This window comes from Gekko japonicus, unplaced genomic scaffold, assembly GCF_001447785.1.
Source record: "Gekko japonicus isolate JY-2015 unplaced genomic scaffold, Gekko_japonicus_V1.1 scaffold47, whole genome shotgun sequence".
Classification (NCBI taxonomy): Eukaryota; Metazoa; Chordata; class Lepidosauria; order Squamata; family Gekkonidae; genus Gekko; species Gekko japonicus.
Genome location: NW_015165235.1, coordinates 2122169 through 2144857, shown reverse-complemented (window position 1 = coordinate 2144857; position 22689 = coordinate 2122169). Strand labels below are relative to the sequence as shown.

At 42.6% G+C, this 22689-nt stretch overlaps 1 protein-coding gene across 1 annotated transcript in view; it reads right to left on the bottom strand.

Moving 5' to 3' along the window:
• Positions 1-22689, bottom strand: part of RAD54B (RAD54 homolog B (S. cerevisiae)) — a 61264-nt gene that overhangs the window by 17400 nt on the left and 21175 nt on the right. Inside the window, exons 4-7 of the mRNA XM_015409836.1 lie at positions 11094-11285; positions 8475-8759; positions 7196-7358; positions 414-639 (exon numbers count right to left, since the gene is read on the bottom strand). Coding sequence (XP_015265322.1) covers positions 414-639; positions 7196-7358; positions 8475-8759; positions 11094-11285 — 866 coding nt within the window. The remainder of the gene's footprint in view (positions 1-413; positions 640-7195; positions 7359-8474; positions 8760-11093; positions 11286-22689) is intronic.

Here is a 22689-nt window from a genome sequence, read left to right as displayed (position 1 = left end):
GTCGCGGGGGGGGGGGGGGATGGGACACGCCTAAATCTCAAAGTCCTAATTTGCAGAGGTTTAGAAGCTCCTTATTTCTCAAGGATAGTCAGAGTGCTTTTACCTCCTGCACACAATCTGAGCCAAAATTTGAAATACAAAACCCAGTTGCTCCATTAACTTCATTGAATCTCACTGGTTTGGATAGGCATAGAGGGCTATGTGCAGACTGCATTGGCCCACACAATGAAATAGCAAAAAGAAAATGCTCAGAACAATAAAAACAAATGGTAAAACAAATCTGCTAACAAATTGGGGTAGAAGTGTTTTTTAAGTTCTCAAGCCTGTCAAAAGATAAGAATAAAACTACAATGCAACAAATATCAAAGAAAATATCTAGGGCAGCATGTGAACATTATCCCTCAGTATCTCACCTGATCAACCAAAAACACCTTGATTCTTTCATTTCCCAGCCACTTTTGAAATTCTTTCCCCCAGTTCTTCACCAGGCTCCCTGGAGTGACTATCAGAACTCGTTTTATTACCGGCTTGCATCCATACGGCCCCTGACGCAGGAGAGTCCAGGTGAGTGAAATGCACTGCAGCGTTTTTCCTAGGCCCATTTCATCAGCAAGAATAGCTCCATATCTACCGTTCACTCTACAAAGTGATAATTATATTTTCATACATTTTAAAGGGAACAAATACCTGACCTCCGTATTGTTAAAATTAAATATACATCCACTTAAGTTTACAAATATTCAGATTTACTGCAAAACCAAAGAGGTACACCTCACCAAGGGTAAATGGATAACATGCAGGAAAAGAGACAAAGATAAAAAAGAATAGATTAACATTGACAAGTAACAGTGCAGTGCAGTGCCTTCTGAACAAAATACTTCTACAGACCAGGGTTCCCTCTAAGCTGAGTTAGTGTAAGCTAGCTCACAGTTTTTTAGCCTCCAGCCCACACATTTTTGTCTTAGCTCAGGAAGGATGGCTCCAGAGCAAACTTAATTTATGCTGTAGCCAAATCGCTCACTCACAACTTTAATGCCAGTAGCTCACAAAGTAGAATTCTTGCTCACAAGATACCACGGCTTAGAGGGAACATTGCTACAGACTAATGTGGATGTTCTGCTTAGGAGCTGAATCATTGCATGGAAGGTGAGGGGATTCAGGTTGTGATGGCAGGCCCTTCCATGACCTATACAAAATGATCAGCATTTTGACTGGAGGAAGAGGCCAAGTTGGAGGAAAATATCAAAGCAGTAGGATATGTCCATGCTCGTTGCAGGCACACAGACTCTTTCCATGGAGCAGTCAGGTACTCTGCATTTTGTAGGCTACCAGAACACACGGTAACCATCTTCTCTAGAAGGAAAGAGTAAAGCATTTGGGCCTTTTTAGTTTAGTTAAAATACCACTAAAGGGAGACATGATGGAAGTTTATGAAAATAAGCAATGCATAAAGAGAGAAAAGGAGTCCCCCCCCCCTTTTGTATAACATTAGATCATGGGATCACCTAATGAAGAGTATGTGTTTAAACTGCCATCAAGTCTGAGCTAATTTATGGCAACCCCTGCAATGGGCTTTCAAGGCAAGTGAGAAGCAGAGGTGGTTGGCCATCCTCTGCAGAGTCTTCTTTGGTGGTCTCCCTTCCAAGTACCAGCCCTGCTTAGCTTCCCAGATCTGACAAGCTTGGGCTATATGATGCCACCTTCCCTCCCCTAATGAAGCGTATTGGCAGTAAATTCAGTACCATGAGATATAGAAGCCTTTAAAACGGCATATAGACATATCTATGGTGGATCTACCAATAGACATCAGGCATACCAGCTACATGAAAAGTCAATGCTCAAGGCAGCATCCCACTAAATGCTAACACTACTTGATAGAGGGAAACTCCTGGTGAAGGCCATCTAGAAGGCATTTTTATCCCACCTTTCCTCCCAAGAGCTTAGACATGCTTCTCAGTCCCCATTTTGTCCTCGCAACAACCCTGTGATGTGTGCCAGCAAACTTCATGGCTGAGTGGGATTTTGAATCCAGGTCTTTCATACCCTAGTACTCGACATTCCAACCACTATAACAAATTGGCTTTTAAGTACTGTCTTCATGTCATGCTCGTAGGCTCCTCAGAGGCACCAGGTTTGCCACAACACAGAATGGGATACTGAGTTACATGGAACTTTGTGTCTGATTTAGCAGAACCCTTTAAGTGTTCTTGAAAACCCTGCTTCTTTCTCATATATGGGGAGGTGATCTGGGGGCTTCAAAGAATTCCTAAAAATTTCTTTTGTGGAATTTCCACTTGGCCCAGTCCCATCAACCCCTGATCACAACCCTGTACGCTGACTGATAAAATGATTTCTGAAACACATACATAAGCACTATAGGAGTCAAATCCCCCCTTTTGATTCCAGAAAAGTTTAAGGCTGTTTTTAAAGACCTGGAAATGTTCCAGTTAGCAACAAATAAAGAGATATTCCATGACCCTTTTTCTGAAAAATTATATCCAGATAACTAAAATGAAGCATCTGTCAAGGTCCTGGTCTGTCAAAGGCCCACTGGTATTGCTTGGGATGTACCCCAAAGACAAATTCTTTTGTCTCAGCCCAAAAGAGAGAGAATTGCTCTGTATATAACAAGTTGCCCCATTGGGGCCTCAAGCCAAAGTTGTACCATCAGCATAGTGATGTATTCACTTACATTAATGAACTGAAACAAGAAAATACAGTAGTGGGAACTAAGAATTAAATTAAGAAGCAGGCTGATTAGAAAGTGTCAATCAATGCAACCAAGGGCACAGCAATCTGAAAACACCAAAATAAAGGAATTGCTGCAATCAGTTCACAAATTTACAGAATAATGACAAAAAATGGGCATATTCATGATGTATAAATCCCAAAATTCTTCTTTTAATCAACAGGTCAGATGACGAACATCTCGAGTTTCCAGAGTTCGTTTCGAGGTCTTTATCAAAATTCTGTTTTGCTGTATTTTTCAAACAATCCAATATAAGGAATCTCAAACTCAGAATGGCTACTAATAGCTCTTGTGTTAACCACTAGTTTCAAAATGCATCCCTGCCTCACAATGACAAATATAAGGAAAAGCTCTGAAAGATCCCAATCTATTCTCACTCTGTCATAAATGTATCTGTGTGAGTTTTTTTTAATGTTCATCAAATGTATTATAGAGCTCCTCTTCTTAAATTCGGCCTCTTTTTAAATGATGTCATTTAAATCAGCACAAACTTCAAGTCTGTAGAGAGAAAACTTCGGTGTAGCACTGTAACCTTATTGGATGATAATTGCAAGGACCCAATCTATCAGCTTCTTAAAATATTGTACTTGTAACATTGCATTCCCAGCCCATAGAGATCTTTCCATATGTACCAACGTAAACAGTGTTTTCCCAAAACAGTAACCCGCCTGGACTAGATTATTTAGGAAGATTTGGGTGGTGGCAGAAAGAAGATGCTCTCCATTGGAACATCATAAACTCTAGGCTTTGGGTTAATTTGATCTCTATGGGTGGCTCTTGGTATTCCCTTCAAGGTCAGAAAATTTAAAATGAAAACGAAAACTCAAGCCTAAATCAACTGTAAAGCTAATACTTAATCCCATTCAAAAATCACCAGGTTCAAAATTCTTCACTGAGGGACATTTCCCTTGAACAGTCTGTGAACAAATTGTTATCAGGAGGTGAGGTACTAATCTTTGAAGACTCTGACAGGAAATATTTGGAAAGCAGCAAAGGAAATGTCCCATTCTCAGAAGCATATTTGGTATAGAGGAGTGATTAAATGCTGGCAGAATTCTTATAAAAGCAGGTTGATTAGGGAGCCAGTCAACAGCAGCTAGGTCAGTACAAGGATGTGTTTATACAAACATTTACTCAGTGAAATTTTGATTGCTTTTTTGGGACTGCTGTTTATTCTGTTAGAGGCAAGTTTTAGCATAACCTGCTTTTTATTCCACTGGTCTATGACTGCAATAAAGGACTGAAAGTGTGCTTTCTGTTTTTCAGACCATGTTTCATATTTCATTTGTTTAGAGTAAAGAGCCATGAACTACGCCAGAACTTCGTCAGATCATGAGCAACTGTGTCCTAAAACAACCCAAGACATCCTACACGAGCAGCTTTCTCATATTTTTGCTTATGTTAGGAATATAACACCTTCTCTCGCTTTATGGGAAAGTCTACCGCCTTGAAGTTCCTGCAGTTTTATGCAAAATTCACCGAGCACTCCTCTTCAGACCAACACACTGCAGATTTCAGTCTTTTAGATATCACCTAAGTGGTGACTGAATTAGGGAATCTTATAGCGCTGGAATTTTCTTCACTCCTCCAATTGCATCCTCCTTAACTGGAGTAACTCTATGCTTGGTAATGCAGAGTCAACTTTAAAATCAAACTACAAAACAAAGAGTTGTTTTTTTTACTAAGTATCGCGTTGCTCTTACTATATATAACCAGAGCCTTGGACTTCCTCTAAGATAATGAGTGGGACTACATATATAGGTGGTGGCTGCTTTGGAAGTTTTTCCTGAAAATGTTGAAAAGGTGTTTGACCTACATATTAAAATATAATGTAACTACATTAAACCATTCTTCAGGTATATGAATTGGAATCATCCCTGAAAGCCTCCGGATGCCATCCATTACAAATTACTAAATTATATATTTAGGGACCCGATTTGGGTAGAAAGGTGGCATACAAATGTTTTAAATAAAAAATAAATGTAAATAAATAAATAAATAAAAATAATTTTTAAAAGATTCATGGCAGCACCACTGGCGCCATTTCTCTTTGTAGGTCTCAGGGACGAATGCCCACAGGGCCTTCAGATATCAGACCTAATTTCTCCATAACCAATTTTTCATTTCTTTTGTTTTTAATTACAATAGAAAAGAGAAAGAAAAAACCCCAATTCTGAACACCCATCTGAAAATTAGAAATAGATTTCCAAAACTCCATCGGCACTTTTACTTTTGACCGCTGACTCCGCAGTGAAACCACTTAAACAGTGAATGCATCCTGATGAGCCTTTCTAATGTTCCCAGATCTTCAGCCCTTTGAGCATTTAGGCAGGGCATAAATATTTATGCAGATCAGCTTTAAAAATTTCCCAGCCAAGCCTGTCAAACCACCTGAAAACAAGTTGGATAGTCTCCCTCTCCTGGGCCTCCACAATTATAGCCGTAGATATGCACAGTGCCAGCCTCCTGGATGCCAACAGTGTGAAACTTATGAGATGGTCTAAAAAATTTTTCATCTAGCAGTTTATTCCCAACCAACCTGTACAGTTACAAACACACAGGGGTCATTTCCTGCAGGAGCGCACAGGAGCAGAGCTCCGGCAGTAGAGCCCAGGGGGCGGGCACATGCAACAAGCCATACCCCCTGCTCCCAGCAGCCCTCAGTCAGAGCAAGAAGCAGCCAGGTAAGTTGCAGAGCCCCCCCTCAGCCCCCTGTTCCAAAACAGTCCAGTGGCACCTTTAAGACCAAGTTTTATTCAGGTACAAGCTCTCCCTCCTGTGCGAGGACAGATCTGCACGGTCCCCCCCTCCCCCAATAGCTAGCAATCCAAAACAGTCCAGTGGAGCCTGAGCGGTGGGTGTTGCCTTCTGACACACTTCCAGTGATGTCAGGGTGTGTGGCATATGCAAATAAGTTATGCTAATGAGTTATGTTAATGAGCTCCTGCACCTCTTTTTCTACAAAATGACCCCTGCAAACACAAAATCAGAAGTTGCATCCAGGCAACCCTGACACTCACTTATAAAATGGCTAAGAAAAAGATGTGACAGGATCTGTGGATCCTGTCTTGCTCTCCCCTGCTCACCTATTGGATTCACAGTGTCATGTCTTTTAAGACTACATTTAAATCCTGCATTTTGCCCATGGAATTAAAGCTGGCATACATGGAGTTTCCAGGTGGCCTCCCAGCCAGTTCATGACCAGACCTAGACTTGCTCAACCAGCATGATTGCTGCATCCTATGCCTTTAGACCTGGGACTGGAGAATTTGGGCCTTATAATATAGGCTGAGCTTGCTCCAAGCTTTCAATAAAGGTCTTGGCAAGAGTCCATACTTACTAGTGATGCCTACAAGTAAGAGTCTATAGCTTTTGCCAAAGATCTCTGACAATAATCTTCTGAAAGAAAGAGAGCTGAGCACACCTCAAGGTGGAATTCCTGCATAGCACAGACTACAGCCATGCCTTCATTTTTCCAGAATTCTTCTCCAGATTTTGGCAAAAATTCTGACCATTACACCACGCTGGCTGTCAAGAACTAAGAGCAGGACTAAACATTATGATCACTATAAGAATGCTACCTCAAATGGCATCCTCTGATTTACCTATTATGGAAAACACAGGCTGGGCTCAGTGTCCCCACCCTCTTTCATATACAACAGTCACAGCTGGTGGTTCTGCTCAGTTCCCTGGCAAGAGTTGTCCAACTTGGACAGCAACCATGGCGCATGTCAAGAAGGTATTACAGCCTTCCCCCCTGTATTATTTTTCTGGCCTGAAATGGTTCCGGGGGTGCTATTTGATCTGTTGGGGAAACCCACCCATGAGTGCTTGGTAGCCTACTCCCAGGGCCATTACAGGTATGGGGGGGGGGAGGCCAGAACCCCTTCTCCACACATGCCACAGTCATAATCCACACTGGACAACACCTGCCCAGGAACGGAGGGGAACCCACACAACTCACATGTGTCTGTTACGCAGGACAGATGCTGGGGAATCTAAACCCAGCCTGTGTTCTCCATAAAATGTGAATAGCCTACCTCCGTCTTTTGAAAGTCCTTTATACTTGCCACATGATTTGACATCATTGCTTTGTGAGCTGGCAATGTCATCCCTTTATTTGCAGCAGCAGCGGCGTGCCTAGCACGTAACACTGTCATTGGTAGGAGCCTGGGAATGTTACAGCTAAAGAGCTGAGACCTTACTGCCTGGATATTCATGGCAACTTTCATAGACTGAGAAGCTCTAAGGATCTTTTAGAAAGCCTGCCAGACACAAATATTTCAAGATTTGAAAAAAAGGCTTTCTTTCTTTTCTTTTTTTAAATGCATTGCTGCAGATTACTGTCAGGGCAAATGTTAACTTCTAAACTCTAAAATTAATTTATAAAGAAGCCACTTTAAAATGTGTACACAACTGAGCTATGGAAAATTCTTGTCCTCTTACCTCATTCCCATCACGCATTCATAAAGAAATATCACTCCTTCTCGCTGGTGCGGCCGAAGATGATTTACAATGTGAGGATCTACGACCACGTCCACAATAGGCAAATCCACTTTATTGAACATCTTCTGGTGATTTACGGTTGGGCGTGGCATAACTAAGCAATCTTAAATTTCAGACACAGGTATTGTGAATACAAAATCATTGTTTAACAAGCAAAGGTTATTTGGCTTCCAGTTGGGGAGAAAAACACTGATTTCCTGTTTGCTGAATTCTAGTAAACACTATAAAATATTATTTTGTTTTTAACTTCAAGATTCAGTAAACCAAAGTAACATGTCAGGAGGGAGCTACTACAACGTTATCAAATAGCTTTTACTAAAGAATTGGTTTAAATGTTAAATGCAGGAATTTAAAAGTTTTTATAATATATTACAGGCATTGTTTCTGAATCCAAGCACACATCTTTCTCCTTGTTTTCCTCTTCTGAGTGATCTGTGGCTAAACACTAACTCCAGTGTGATCAATAAATGCACATCTGTGGTTAACTGGAGCTGGTTTTCCCTGGATGATGGGGTGAACTCTCGACTTTCTTCTCAACATCTCAGGGTTAAGCATGTTGTTCAGAGTCACCCAGCAGCACATTACAGCTTATTTGCATACATTACCTGGAAGTTTCCACCTTCACCCCACTCCAAATATTGGCTTTCCATAATCTAGGAATCTATCACGTGTCCTTCCTCCCATCAGTTCAGAGTGGTGTATGTAGGGATCTCTGTTTTACCCTCACAACAACCCTGTGAGGTAGGTTAGGCCAAGAGTTAGTGACTGGCTAGAAGTCACCCAGTGAGCTTCATGGCTGAGAAGAAATTTGAAATCTACTTTCTAGTCCTAGACAAACACTCTAACTACACCATACTATCTATCCCAACACTACTTTGCCTGAATTAATTTCCTTTGAGAACTTGGTTCAAGCAATGAATATTTCAAAGGGCTACTGTGTGACTTCTGGGTAAATGAAATGTTATCTTTTCCAATCAGACTAGCTGCAAAACGTCTATCTATACTTATCTGTTACTAGTATTGTGCTTCTCCAACCCCTGCATATCACATCATATGAACTTAACTGGTAGTGTTCCAGTAATAATGCTGTACTTGATTTGTTAAAAAGTGAAGGACAAGAAGAAACCCTTTTAAATCTTCATTACCCATTCAGTTTCTTTAGCAGAGGTTAAAACAGAAGTAGAGACAGGTTAAGCAGAGAAATGTTACAAATCCTCACTTGGTGCACATGGATCATGACGAGGTTTACAGTTCTGGGAGCCTTTGAGCATGTTTCCTTGAGTGCTGGTTTTGCAGACATTTTTGAGGGGATTACAGAATGACTTCACGATGGATTGCGAGAAAGTCAACGTATCTACTACAATCTCCCCACCAGACTGAAAACATTTGCCACTTTGGAAATCCTCTTCCTGAATGACACCCAGCACTTCAATTTCTTTGCCTCCAATCTTGAGAGTTTGACCTTCATCAAGATTTTCCAGGTCTTTGGCTTTGTATCCAGTACCTATGAGAAGTGAAAAATGTATGATGCTATCAATTTTATATTTTTATATTGTGTGTGTGTTGATCGCTGAAGAGAGCCAAAAGAATAAGAGGAAAAAAATTACAACTTCTGTTCTTGTTTTCCCTTTGTCTTCATTGTTTCTCTTATGTTAAATTTTTAGAGTAACATTCTCATGGCAGAGACTAGACTTCTACTCTGTAAAAGCACCTGCATAGCCCAGGCTAGCCCAATCTTGTCAGATCTTGGAAACTATGCAGGGTTGGGCCTTGGCTAGTGTTTGGACGGGAGGCCACTAAGGAAGTCCAGGGTTACCATGCAGAGAAAGGCACAATGGTAAACCACCTCTGAATGTCTCTTGTCTTGAAAACCCCATGAAGGGTCACCATAAGTCAGTGGCAACTTGAGGGGGGGGCAGAATTAAACAAAGGATACCAATAAGCAGGCCCCCCTGTGACTATGCTTAATGTAAAAAAAATATTGGAAGATCAATCACAGATGTCCGACTCCTAGCATAACACGCAGTTCAGCCCTCAGATTTTATCCATGCTGGTGGAAAGGAAGGTAAGTTGAATTTGTGGAAAGCTGATTTTGGGGGTTGGTTTGTTTATCTAGAAAACTTTCATGCCACCTCTCCAGGACCCTGCTTGAGGTAGCTCATAAAAGACAAAATAACAAAACTAAAACATTAAAATTCAAGATTAAAAACCCAGGCCAATATAAACACTTAGACCAAACAAACAGGCCACTGACAGCTTAAAATAACAGTGTTCAGACTAAAACAGCATTAAAAGATCAACCCCTTAATGAAAAGCCTTAATTATAAACTTGAGTGAACCGAAACATTTTGGCCTGGCAAGTAAACGAGGGCAATGTAGGTGCCAGGCAAGCCTCGAGGGGAAGGGCATTCCATGTGAGGTGCCACTACAGGAAAAGCCCTGGTGTCTCTGGTTACAATCTACCTCGCCTATGAAGGCAGAGGCACAGAGAGCAGGGCTTAAGAGGCAGATCTTAACTGGTGGGAGAGACAATGTGGAAGGAGGCCAGATGTGGCGAATGCGCACAAGAGGCAAGCCTGGGATATGGATCAGACACTTCATGATCACTCTACTCCCCCTGACTGCTCTCCTCTCTGTGGTTCACAGAAGCACATCAGCCCATTCACATGAATAAGCTTTCAGGTCTATAATACTGCTGCTTCTTCATCTCTATCCATTTGCAGTGAGTTAAAGTGAAGCAGTTACGAAAGAGATGGACACATTTAGTGTTGAAATGTGTCCTCTGGGAAATGAAGGTAAAGCGTCAAGAGTGGGCTCCACCTACAGTCACACTTTCATAAGACAGAATTGACGGCACAAGACAATCCAGTAGCTCCCCACACGGTTAGGCTTGCCTACCACAACCCACGCATTCATTTTCAAACTGACGTGTGTATCTTTGGGAAACAGCTGCATTCAGCTCACTCCCACTACAGAACCATCAGAAATAAAGGGAAAGTATCAGTCAGATGGGTTAGCAAGAAAAACAAAGCAGACAAACAATAGAGGCATTAAAATTTCTTGTGGCCGGCTGCTTCAAGACTTGGCTCACAATTTCAAATCAAACACAGCTTCTGGTGCCTCAGCCTCTTCTCTCCCCCAGTTCCCATACAGACTTTTCCAGCTGGCATCTCTTCTCTCCACGATTTGGAACTTTGTCTCTTCCAAGTTACAACCCCACATTGCCTAAGGATCAACTTGCTTACCTCGGATTTTTTCCTTCTCTGGTGTCTTGACTCTACTATGCTCACCAAGACCTTCTGCACATAGTGGGCAGAGACTGTGGCGCAAGACTGTGGGGACAGGGGGACTTAACTTTTCAGTGTTGTGCCAAGGCCACGATGTCATTTCTGGCATGCACTGGAAGTGACATTATTGTACTGGGGCAAAACAGAGTTTTGGTCAAATGCTAGAACATCACTTGACACAATGACATCACTTCCAGGTTGTGCCAGAAATGACAGGTCATTGCCGCAACACCAGTCACTCTCCCCGTTTCCCCCCCACCGCCCAGCTGAGCCGCAGAGTGCAGAGCCAGTGGGTGGTGGGAGTTCTTCTGCCCAAGCAGGAGACCTGGTCCTTGTCTCTCCCTTTTCTCTAGGATCTGAGCACCTCAGCAAATAGCAGACAGAGACCTATTTGCCTCTCTGTGACATTAGGAAAGTTCAGCTAGTCACCAGCAAAGGTACGGCTATGAAATTTCTGAGGGCTTTGCATTCATACAAAAACTTCATTTCATTCAAAAAATGCATTATTATGAGGCCAGTGCTTATCTTCCATGCATGCTGACAGACATTACCTCTCCCAATGTCTTTGCCTTCCATGTCCTTCAGTATCGTGGATTTTCCCTTCACAATGAGAACGGCATCGCCTTCCCACTTCTTATGTTTTTTCTTTGAGATCTTACACCACACGGCACTGAAATATTTCGTGAGGCAGCTTGGCTCCTCTTGCTGCCTTGAAACTTCCGTTGCCTCTCTGCATGCTGGGCCTGTAAGGGGGACAAGATACATCAGTAAGGAAAGAGAGAGCTTGTAACAGATCCCTCAGTTGCAGACTGAGCCCTGCGTTTCAACTGAAAGAACAGACATTGAGACCAACAAACCACTTTGCTCCTTCAGGTGGGTTATCCATTCTTTTCATTCATAAAACTGCTCTATGAACAATGTTTATCATTCATTTTTCACCATTAAACCTTGATGACAGCCACAGGGTGCAAGCCAATTGGCACCCTGCAAAGCTGGCTTCTGCTACAAACTTTCAGACTCCAGCTCCTAACTATGGAATAGGCACATTTAATTTTAGGAAGTGAGGATGCTTCTAGATTGGTTCTGCTGTTCTAGCACACTAACTAGGCATGCTGACCTATCAAGGACTGTGCTTTCCCATCTAATCTAATGAAATAATAGAAACCATTTTTTGTAAGTTACTGAAACCAGAGATGGCATACTTCCTATTCAGAGTTGCTGGCAATCTCCTTTCATATAGTAAGCATAATTCAGATTCAAAATAACACAGAGTAGGAGACATATATGCAACAAGGAAGATCTTATACTACATGCAGAGAGCAAGATGTATGAAATTTAAGGAACACCTTAGGCAAACAGTTGGGAAAGAAGTGCTTCCAGACATAAAGGATCAATGGGGTCTGTCATGAAGTCAAGAACTGGAAAGCAGGCATGACAGATACAGAGAGACAGATACAGAGATACAATAATGCATAGAAATTCCTGTTTACATTACAACCATAATTTAAATTCTCACTGCAATCAACATAAAATGCTTGACCCATGGCTAATTTATTTTACTAAAGTACACAGCCTTACCTAGGCTGCATCCACATGTCCACAACTAACCATGTTCCTTAGGTTGCTGCTATGAAAAAAAACTCTAGTGGCATGAGGGAAGTGGTGACTAAAGCAAGAAAAAAGGTACTGATGTGGGCAAAAATGTGCACTTTCCTATCCACAACTGCCACAAAAGGACAAATGCAACTTAAGAATCATCTTCGTGTATTATATAAATGGACTGTTTTCTGATTGTTGGGCCCTTTTCTGATATAAACATTTTGAGTCCCCATCACACTAAAAGGATGACTTTGTTATGGATAACAGGAGCACAGCTACCCAAGCAAGCTGCAGAAAACCAAAGATGAAAAATCCTATATATAACTGGGAACTTAGGGGAACTTTGCTTATTTGCTTGCCTGTCTAGCACAGTACTGATTCATAACAAACGACTGTTCAATTTTTTAGACATCTAAAGGGCACATTTCAATACAGTAGTCGTAGTCTCCATAGTTCATTCTGGTCCTCCACATTTATATAATCCAAACATGTCTGCCTGTATAAAACGTGTGGTATTATCCTGGGAGAAGACGACGGTTGGAAAGCCAATTCATATTTTTGGGCAATTTATGCATTATGCAGGAATGATTACTTATAGACAAGCTAAAGATATTCTTGGAAGGGGAAGACATAATCTTTCCAAACCACATTACATAAGTCTGATTTACATAAATGTAATCCACTCAGTAATTCAAGCAGGAAAGTAACAACAGAGTCCAAATTTAACAGGTTTTGTGCAGCAGCAATCATAGGTATCAAAGACATACACTTTGCCCCAGTAGAAAGTCTTCCCAATATACAGGGACCTTAACTTTAGTACAAGTTAAAAACAAGATTTCCAGGACCTTGTAATTCAAATTATAGTGATGCAGATTATTTTATTTAATAAAATCATAGTGTCTTGCTATCACCTGCATCCAGAACAGCTCAAATGAATTTGGCAAATTACAAACACATTCAAGATATTCTTTTCCATAATGGGGTTCATACTCTATTCTAACTCCAAAACACTGTTAGGCAACAGTACAGGAGAAGAAAGAACCAAACTTGTGAGTGGTTTGGGAGCAGCAGTTCAGAGGTGGAAAGCCCCTGAACGTCTAGTAATGTATTCTCTAGACTGCACCCAGGTTTTGTTTTTCATTTTTCTTCCTGAAATACTTATGCATGCTTTCGCCCAAAGGCAGAACTTCAAATGTTCAGGCAGTGTCAAAAAACCAGAAGGAACTGAAATTCCCTGCCATCTTCCAGACTTGGATATATTCCAGCTCTTTTCTTCTAGCTGAATGCAAGCCTTATATTTGGAGTCATAGCCAACCCCAGCCTCATAGAGTGTCAAGGCCCTCCAGCCACTGAGGTAGCCCTGCTTCAACTTTCTCAACATTTTCTCCTGCTCTTGGTTCCCCCATCCTTGCTTGCCTGTTCAAGGCCTCTTTGTCCATCATCAACCTCTGTTTTCACTGGACTGACCATAAAACAAGCCTCACTTTAAAAAGGATTGCACCTAACTAGCAGCCTCTGAACAAGTATCGCCAGCATTACAATCATCTTAGCCCATGGCAGGTTCTATTATACATTACAGCTGTTGTGAACATTGAAAATCTTCTTTGATAATTGTGAGACGTCACCAGAGGATATGAATTACTGAGAGACAGTTTTTGTCCTACATCTTTGTTCAGAAGATCTTCCTTCAAAGCGGCAAGACATTCCGGAGATCACCATCAATATATTTTTCTATGACTATGTATACTATTTTTGTTCACTTTTCCATGATTCTTTAAAGATATATATTAAGCGTCACTTTTTCAGTTTTTCTTGTTCTCCATATTAGGCTTTTGACACAACCATAATTAAGGCGGTGAAAAGACAATTGGTTTGGAGAGACACACATTCATTTTTTTGTCTCACCAAGGACTTGAATTAAAACAGTTTTGTTAGTGGAATTCTGAAGAATTCTTTGGGTACCCTGACTTGGATAGCCCAGGCAAGCCTGATCTCGTCACATCTCGGAAGCTAAGCAGGGTCGACTCTGGCAAGTACTGCGATGGAATACAAGCAATCGGGAGGCGGGGGCAGGCTTTATTCAGCCACCTCTCTGAATATCCTCCAGGCCCCCAATAGGGGTGAGTCACCAAGGGTCGCCATGATTCAAGGTACACACACACACACGAAAAAAAAACAAAAAGAGAGAGAATTCCGTGGGGAACACCAAATTAATTACCAGCTGTCTGGGACATCCTAGAAGAACTTTGCCCAAGATTCATGAACCACAACTGGCCCAAAGTCAAGTGTTCAGATTCCCAAGCAAATTCAAACCAGTTTTGTAGCATAACAACTTGGTTGGTAGCATAAAAAGTTGGTTGCTCCAGGCAACCAAGTCAATTTCCAGGTAACAATGTGATGGGCACAGATCCAGCCTCTCCATCATGAAGGCTTGGACCATGGATCCAAAGCCCACCCAGATTTTCTGGAAGCACACTTAAAAAAAAAATCTCCCCAGCAGGGACCCAATGGATTACATTGTTTTCTTCTTCTTCATTTTATCATTACAACAACCCTGTGAGGTAGGTTAGCCTGAAAGTGGTGACTGACTGAAAGCTTCTCTGAAAGAGCTGGGATTTGAACCTGGGTCTCCCAGATCCTAGTCCAGCACTCTTAAACACTACACCACATTGGCCCAGCCTATCAGGCTGCAGCTGGGCAAAAAGCAACATGTGGGGGTGAACCACTAGAACAGACCCAGAAAGATCAAGCCAACCATCTTGATCCTGTCCCCACCACTGATATCTACTAGAAAGGGCTCATTGCGTCCAACATATTTTTCATGCTCCCAGAGCAATTTTTGAACTGGCTTTATTATTTCGACCTGGGACCTTCTGCACATGCCCTACAACTGAACCACAGCCTCTGCCTAAGATATTCCACTAACCAATAATGTCCTATTATCATCACCTACATATCTATTTCTCAAGTGCGTCTCAATCTGCAGATGCGGCCCACGCTGAAAGAATGGTGATTTTTGCAGAAAAACCTTTACGAATTAAAAAATACATTGGGCATGGTAAAATCCCGCTGAAAACAATAACATTATCCACACATGTGCACATGACTTACCTCAACTGCCAACATGGCTGAGGCTTCCAGGGGCCCTGCTGCCACCAAGGCAGCTCTTGGGACTCTGCTCCTGAGGCAGCTCTCTGCACAAGGGTAACCCCGGCTGCTGAAAAGGTCGGGGCGGGGGAGAGATGGGGAAATACTGACAGAGAAGGGGAGGGGGAAAGAGGGGGTAGATTGATGGAGGAGGGAGAAAGATAGGGGAGTAATACTGTCAGGTAAGGGGGGAGAAAGTGCGGGTGGAAGATTGTTAGAGAAGGGAGGGAGAAGAGTCAGTTTTTATACCCCGCTTTCCTCTGCCCTAAGGAATCTCAAAGCATCTTACAATCCCTTCCTTTCCTCTCCCCAGAATGGGACTGAGAGAGATCTGAGAGAACTGTGACTGGCCCAAGGTCACCCAGCAGGCTTCATGTGGATGAGTGAAGAATCAAACCCAGTTCTCCACATTAGAGTTCACCGCTCTTAATCAGGAAGTAAAGGCGGGGGAAGGAAGCAAAAGGGGGGGGGATGCACCCTCACTGCGAGTTTCTTGTGGAGCCTCACTTGTATATTCTAACAGCTAAGTCAGCCAAATCTGATGATACTTAAATGTAGGAAACAGAGCTGTGAAACGACAAAACAGATCTTTCTAGAATCCTGAAACACACCCCAGGTTTGCAGAAAAATCTGAAATATGTTTAAAAAAACACACATGGAGGGATTTAAAAAAAAACACATGATAAAAGGAGCACCTGTAGCTTTAAGAAACTGAAGCCCTCAGTGTCTATCACTAGGCAACTACAGCATTCTAGGCTTGGTTTTGTCAGTAAGAGGCTGGCGTAGAGGGCAGGGGCCTTTCCAGGACTGTATTGGCCTTTGAGGGAGGACTCATTGGGGCCATGTTTGGCAGCAACCACTGGCCAACTTGATACCACCCTACTTACATGACTCACCTAGGCCTGGCTGCTTGCTATTGTTAAAAAAAAACACCCTATGAAAGCCAGTATGGTATAGCAGACTTTCACATTAGGGTCTGGGAGACTCAGGTTCAAATCACCAGTCTGCAGTGAAAGGTGATGTAGGACAAGTCACATACTTTCAGCCTAGCCTACCAGACAGGGCTGTTGTGAGGATAAATAGGAGAAAAGGAAAATGGTGTAAGGTACTTTGGTCTCCACTGGAGAAAGGTGGGGTATAAATGAAGAAAGTAAATATAGCTGAAGATGGGAGGCAGATGAAAGGTAGGTTGGTGAACAGCTGAGAAGGAGAGAATGAGGCAGGGAAAGGGGAGGGGATATGACCATGAATGGACAAGACAGATCTTTCTATATGGGGGTTGCCAGGAGGAAGGTAAAAGGAAACGATGTGGGGAGGAGGATACAGGAGAAAGTGATATGCTCCCCACAAATCCTTGAGAGTTCTCTACCATGCAAGTGGGCCTGGCCCAGTAGCCAGCACCATACAACTGGGCCATAGTTTTGCTAGGTAGAGGCTGAGAGGGGGGAGCTAAGACAGGAGGCAGTTAAAAGTAAGTTGGCTGTTGAGTTGGAAGGAGAAAAAGAAGCAAGAAAGGGGGAGAGGCTGTGGGGGCTGCCAGGAAAGGGGAAAAGGAAATGGTAGAGAAGTAGGAAATGCAATTTCCCCCACAGGTCCTTGCAGGTTCTCATTTGTTTCTTCTTTAATTTCCTCTTGAAGTGAAATTGATTGGCCAAAAAACTGTTTGTCATCACATCTAGTCAATTTCACCACTCAGGTTAGTTGCATAAAAGGGAATTAGGATGGGAATCATTATGCTCCCCCTCACACATATACTGCAGCAAGGCTCTGCAACTACCCTATTATATCTGCACAGTTATCAAATTATTAATAGTGGATTGCCATGACCTGGATAGCCCAGGTGAGCCTGATCTCATCAGATCTTAGAAGATAAGCAGGGAAGTCCCTAGTTAGTATTTGTATGGGAGACATCCAAGGAATACCAGGGTCATGATGTAGAGGCAGCCGATGGCAAGCCACCTCTGAACATCCCTTGCCTGCTTGACTTGATGGCAATTTTTAAAATGATTAATAATGGAACAAGACTAGTGCTACAGTAGAATAAAATGAATTGTTGGTCCCAGTTCTCTTCAGAAATGGCAGTTTAAGGCAACATCTGGCCCACACTGCTTAGAATGGCTTCCTGTAAACAACCATACCACAGATGGGATAATGCTCAAGATTATAAAATATCGCTGATCAGTGATAAATATGTATTGCAACCACCTTTTGTACACTCATGCCAGGTTGAAGTGTTAAAAGCATGGATTCTTTAATGCTGTGGTTTTCTAACTTTCTAGAACTGGGGCATACTAAGCTGCAAGCATGTGACAGGCAGTCATGTAACATAACATGATAGAAAAAAGGAGTGCCCTCAGTGAGGTCAAGGCTCACTGACCAAGAAATCTTGGGACAGGAAACACTAGCTGAGCACATAGGAACAAGGCAAGGAAATCCTCTTCACACACTGAGCAACCTCTTACGTTCATCCTGCTGCTTCTCTCGTTGTGCATACAAAGAGAAAGAGAGGAGGCATGGCTTGCTCTCTTCACAAGTACACTAGCATCAGTTCCAAGCAAAAAGCAGTAAAAATAGTAGCTCTAAAGAGACTTACAACCCAGCAGGTGAAGATCCATGAAACACCCAAGGGTCCTGACCAATGGGTTGAAGTATAAATAGAGCAAAAACTCTGTTCTGCATTAATGTTGCCAATGTAGGACTAAAGGGTATCAATTAAAGGGGGAAAGTGCGTCTTGAATAGTAAAAAGCAAAGGCCTTCAGGGTCTGGGTATTCTACTGACCACCTTTCCCCTTGTGTGCCTCTTTGTCAAAAGGAGTCATGGAGGGGCAACAGTGGGAGGGCTTCTAGTGTCCTGGCCCCACTATTGGACCTCCTGATGGCACCTGGTATTTTTGGCCACTGTGTGACAGAGCGTTGGACTGGATGGGCCATTGGCCTGATCCAACACTGGCTTCTCTTATGTTCTTATGTTTATGTTATGCTTTGTTTACTATCTCTTCAGGAGGTCAAGTCAATCTTGAGGGCCTAATTGGGCAGAAAGGTGGGTTACAAATATTTTAAATAAAGAAATCTCAGAGAGAAGCAGGTAGTGTCTTCACCGCAAACTAGCTTCCCAAAAGGGGGTTCACTGGAACCTCTCAACAGCTTTTATGACAAGACCTATTCTTCTTTAGATAAGCATTTCTTGCTGATGTTAAGAATTATTACATGGGACTAAACTTCTTGGCTACTGCTGTTTTAATGACATTTTATGCTATGATGTTTTTATAATACCTAACAGAGCTTATAAATTGTTCTAAGCTGCTGTGAACACAGAAGATGTGAGGAACAAAAATATCAATAAATCCAAAGGACTTGAGGGGATTACAAATTGTCATATGATATAATCAGTCCATTTATCCTATTGATCAAAACAATGTTGATTGTTCTGAAATATTTAGCACTACCCTATCAAGATCCAAGAAAGTAAGCTCTCTTGAACCATTCACAAGCTTTATTAAAGCCAATTTCTTTCATGGAGCAAAGATCTCAAAAGAGAAAACAGAATACAGGTGAGAAAAAATAATAAAAGCAACACTTCCTGAGCGAAGGTAAGAAGGATAAAGGCTGACTGGACTAAGCTAAACAGGATTACATCCAGGTAATCTTCTCTTACCCTGTCTCCTATTTTACATGGCTATTGCCTCAGCACATATGAGACATAAGAGAAGTATTATTCAAAAGGACCTTCCTGAACAGACGTCAAAGTCAAGAGTCTTTTAGCAGGAAACTGGTCTAACCAGTAGTGCTAGGCAAGTACAAGCTAGTAGCCCAGCTAACAAATAGGTAAATTATTTTGTATTTAAAAGACAGCAACATTCAACAGCCCAGTGGTATAACAAACACGGCTCATGGTTTTATTACACTTTTGTCTCTTCCTCCAAAGGAACTCAGAATAACACACCCAGGTCTCCTTGCAAGCCCTAGGCTGAGAGATGGAGAGTTGCCCCACAGGCCTGCCACCAATTTCTTACTTTTTATTAAAATGTAGAGCTTGTCACAAACACAAAAGATAAAAGTTGTTACATCACAAGGAAATGTTACATTCTACTGTAGTACTGTTAAGGTAACACATTGTGTTCTTACAATCTCACAATATATTTCTTATTCTGTTCAGAATGGCAATGTCAATAAGAAAACTCCACAGATAAGTGAGGATCTGAACTCAGGCCTCTGCAAAACCATGAGCAAAAGCATTTTTGAATGTGGCCTAATTGTCAGAATTTCTAAGTGTAAATATTTTGGGTTTTCCCTGTAAAATGTAAGAGTCAGTGTGGTGGTATTTTCCTCTCCAACCCAGCATAGATGTAACTTTCCAAAGCTGTCTTGACAGAGACTCAGGTTCAATTCAGACGAACAAGCCTGGGAAGAATCTTGGGCTCACACTCCCCACTTGCAGATGACCAAATAATGATTTCTGCTTTGACAGGAACCCAGACTGGTATTACATCTGAATTGGTCTGCATTCTCCCTGTCAACCAGCAAACAGTGCTTTGTTTCCGGTTTGGGATCCTGCTTTACGTGAACAGCGTAAACCATAATTTCATGTATGTGATATGAACATCAAACTATAGCTTACTGTAAGAACAGAAATAATTCCATTATAATTACCATTCAAATTATAATTTAGATTGCCACAATAGAGAAGGGATACACAAGTACAGGGATCATCCCCCCCGCAAATTATAATTTAGATTGCCACAATAGAGAGAGAAGGGATACACAAGCACAGGGATCATCCGCCCCCCGGCCCAGCTTGTTTGCCGCTATATTTGAACCAACCCTAAGAATTCCTTGCGTCTTGCCATGCTGAATCTGAAGGGAAATTAACATGCACCTCACCTGTGGCATCAGAGCGAGGCACAGTTGAGAAACAGCCTCTGAAGAACTGCTATCCCAGATTGGAAAGGTTACACAGAATAGAAGGCAGATTTTGTCTCTGGAGGGTACTTTTGTGAAAGCCTTGGGAGCTTCCAGTCACAAAATGGTAGCTCAGTGGGGGGGAAACCAGTCACAACATGGTGGCTTGTACATAATTTACAGCTTTTCAGAGCTGGTTGCCAGTGCACGGGTGCGGAATCCTGTTGTCTGCTCTCTTCCCAAATCAAACCACCACCTCCACCCCAAACTGCAATTTGCCCTGCTTTGATGTAGACAGAAAAGTCAACAGCGTGCTCATTTCTCACCCAGAGTGTGAAAGAGGAGGGGGTGGATAGGAAAGGGTGCTGGTGCTTGCTGGTGCTGTCAGTTTCTTATTCAGAGCAAACCTGTGTTTGTCCATGTGAGGAGATGTGCTGGCAGCTTCAAAGGAAAGGATACCAAAGTGACTACCACAGCCTGGGAAGAAAGGTGGAGAGCTACGTTTAATTGCTTGGCTGGTAAAGGATCACTTCTGCCCACTCCTTAGATTATGCTTAAATGGAACACTTACATGGCACATTAACCCTAGAACCATGGCTTCTGTTGACCTGATACCGTTGTGTGTACCCTCACAAAAGTGGGTACCCTCCAGCCTCAAGGTCATGTTTTCACCTCTTTCTTACCTGTCACACAACCAAATGAACATATTCTCTCAGCCCATCAGTCACCTAGCTCAGTGGTGTTTACTCTGACTGGCTATTCTTCAGGGTCTCAGGCAAAGAAATGTTTTTCCCAGCATCTGATACACAAGAGATACCAAGAATTTAACCTCATATGGTGTATTGCTGAATTACAGTGCAGTTTAATCTTTTATTTAAGATGGTCTTTCCAGATAATGCATCATTTTCAAGAAGGCAGGCAAGGAGAAATATGATGGTCCTGTGGAAGGAGGAAACAAATTTCCTGGACACCCCCCCCCCCGGCTTGCAATGGAAATATTAGACATTACAGGGAAAGCTGGATAAACTTCTTATGAAATGTTCTATTTTTCAGAATTATTTAAAATAATACTGCTCACTTTGCTCCAAATCACTTGGATCCAAAATTCAAAGGCAACAATATGAGCAATGGTAACAGTGATGCTCTCTTTGGCTAGATTAAGACAGGTTGCTTACCTGTAACTGGTGATCTTTGAGTGGTCATCTGTGCATTCACACCCTTGGGATAGACTGCGCCTGCGCTGACCCTGCTCGGTATCGGTAGCTAGCAAAAGGGATTTTCGTGCCTCTCCCAGGTCACGCGCCGACCCCACTGCACATGACCAGGGAGGGGCAGGCAGATCCCGCCAGTTCCTTCTGACCGCCGCCCAACAGCCTTCAAGAAACAAGATGAAGGGCCGAGAGCAGAGGGGAAGGAGGGCGGGTGGTGTGAATGCACAGATGACCACTCGAAGATCACCAGTTACAGGTAAGCAACCTGTCTATCTTCTTTGTGGTCTCTGTGCATCACACCCTTGGGAGAATAGCAAGCAGTAAACGCTTACCTGGAGGAGGGACCAAGGACCTACATCTGTGCCATCTGTAACACCGCTCGACCCACTGCTGTACGACAACTGAACCTGGTACCAAGGGCGTAGTGCTTCACGAAGGTGAGCGGAGTAGCCCAAGTGGCAGCATTACAGATGTCCTCCAACGATGCACATCTCAGGAAAGCTGTGGAAGTAGCCACTGCTCGAGTTGAATGTGCTCGAAGTGGACCCAGAAGTGGTCTTTTTGCCAAAGCATAACACAGCTTAATCACCTCCACAATCCATTTTGACAGCCGTTGGGAGGAAATCTTTTTCCCTTGAGAGGGTTTTTGGAAAGTGAAACTAATACTTAGCAGACTGAGGCGAAAGGCGTCCTACCAGCGCGGCGGTCAGAGAAGAACTGGTGGGATCTGCGTGCCCCTCCTTGGTCATGCGCAGTGGGGCCGGCGCGTGACCTGGGAGAGGCGCGAAAATCCCTTTTGCTAGCTACCAATACCAAGCAGGGTCAGCGCAGGCGCAGTCTATCCCAAGGGTGTGATGCACAGAGACCACGAAGAAGATCTAAAACATACGTTTTGGGAGTTGGAGGTTAGTGAAGTGCATTCAAAGGCTATAGAATACAGACTATAATATCAGGTATTTGCTTCAGGAATGCAGCCTTGACAAACACATTGCAAATGCAACATATGGCAACACCTCTCTCTAATGCAGCCTCTGATGTCACTTGCTTCTGCCTAGCCTCCAATTCCTCAGTTTTCTTCATCAAGTGAAATAACCCAATGAAAATTTGAAAGCTTACCATCAAGGAACATGCTAGCCTCCACAGGTAAATAGTGTTGTACATAATGCCATATGTATTCTAGGAGGGTGTGCATGCCAGCTCTATGTTTGACACTAATGCAAGATTTCCAGCCTGGACTTTTTAGAACTGGTCTAATGTTACACCAAAGGAGCAGTCATGGCAAGATATTTT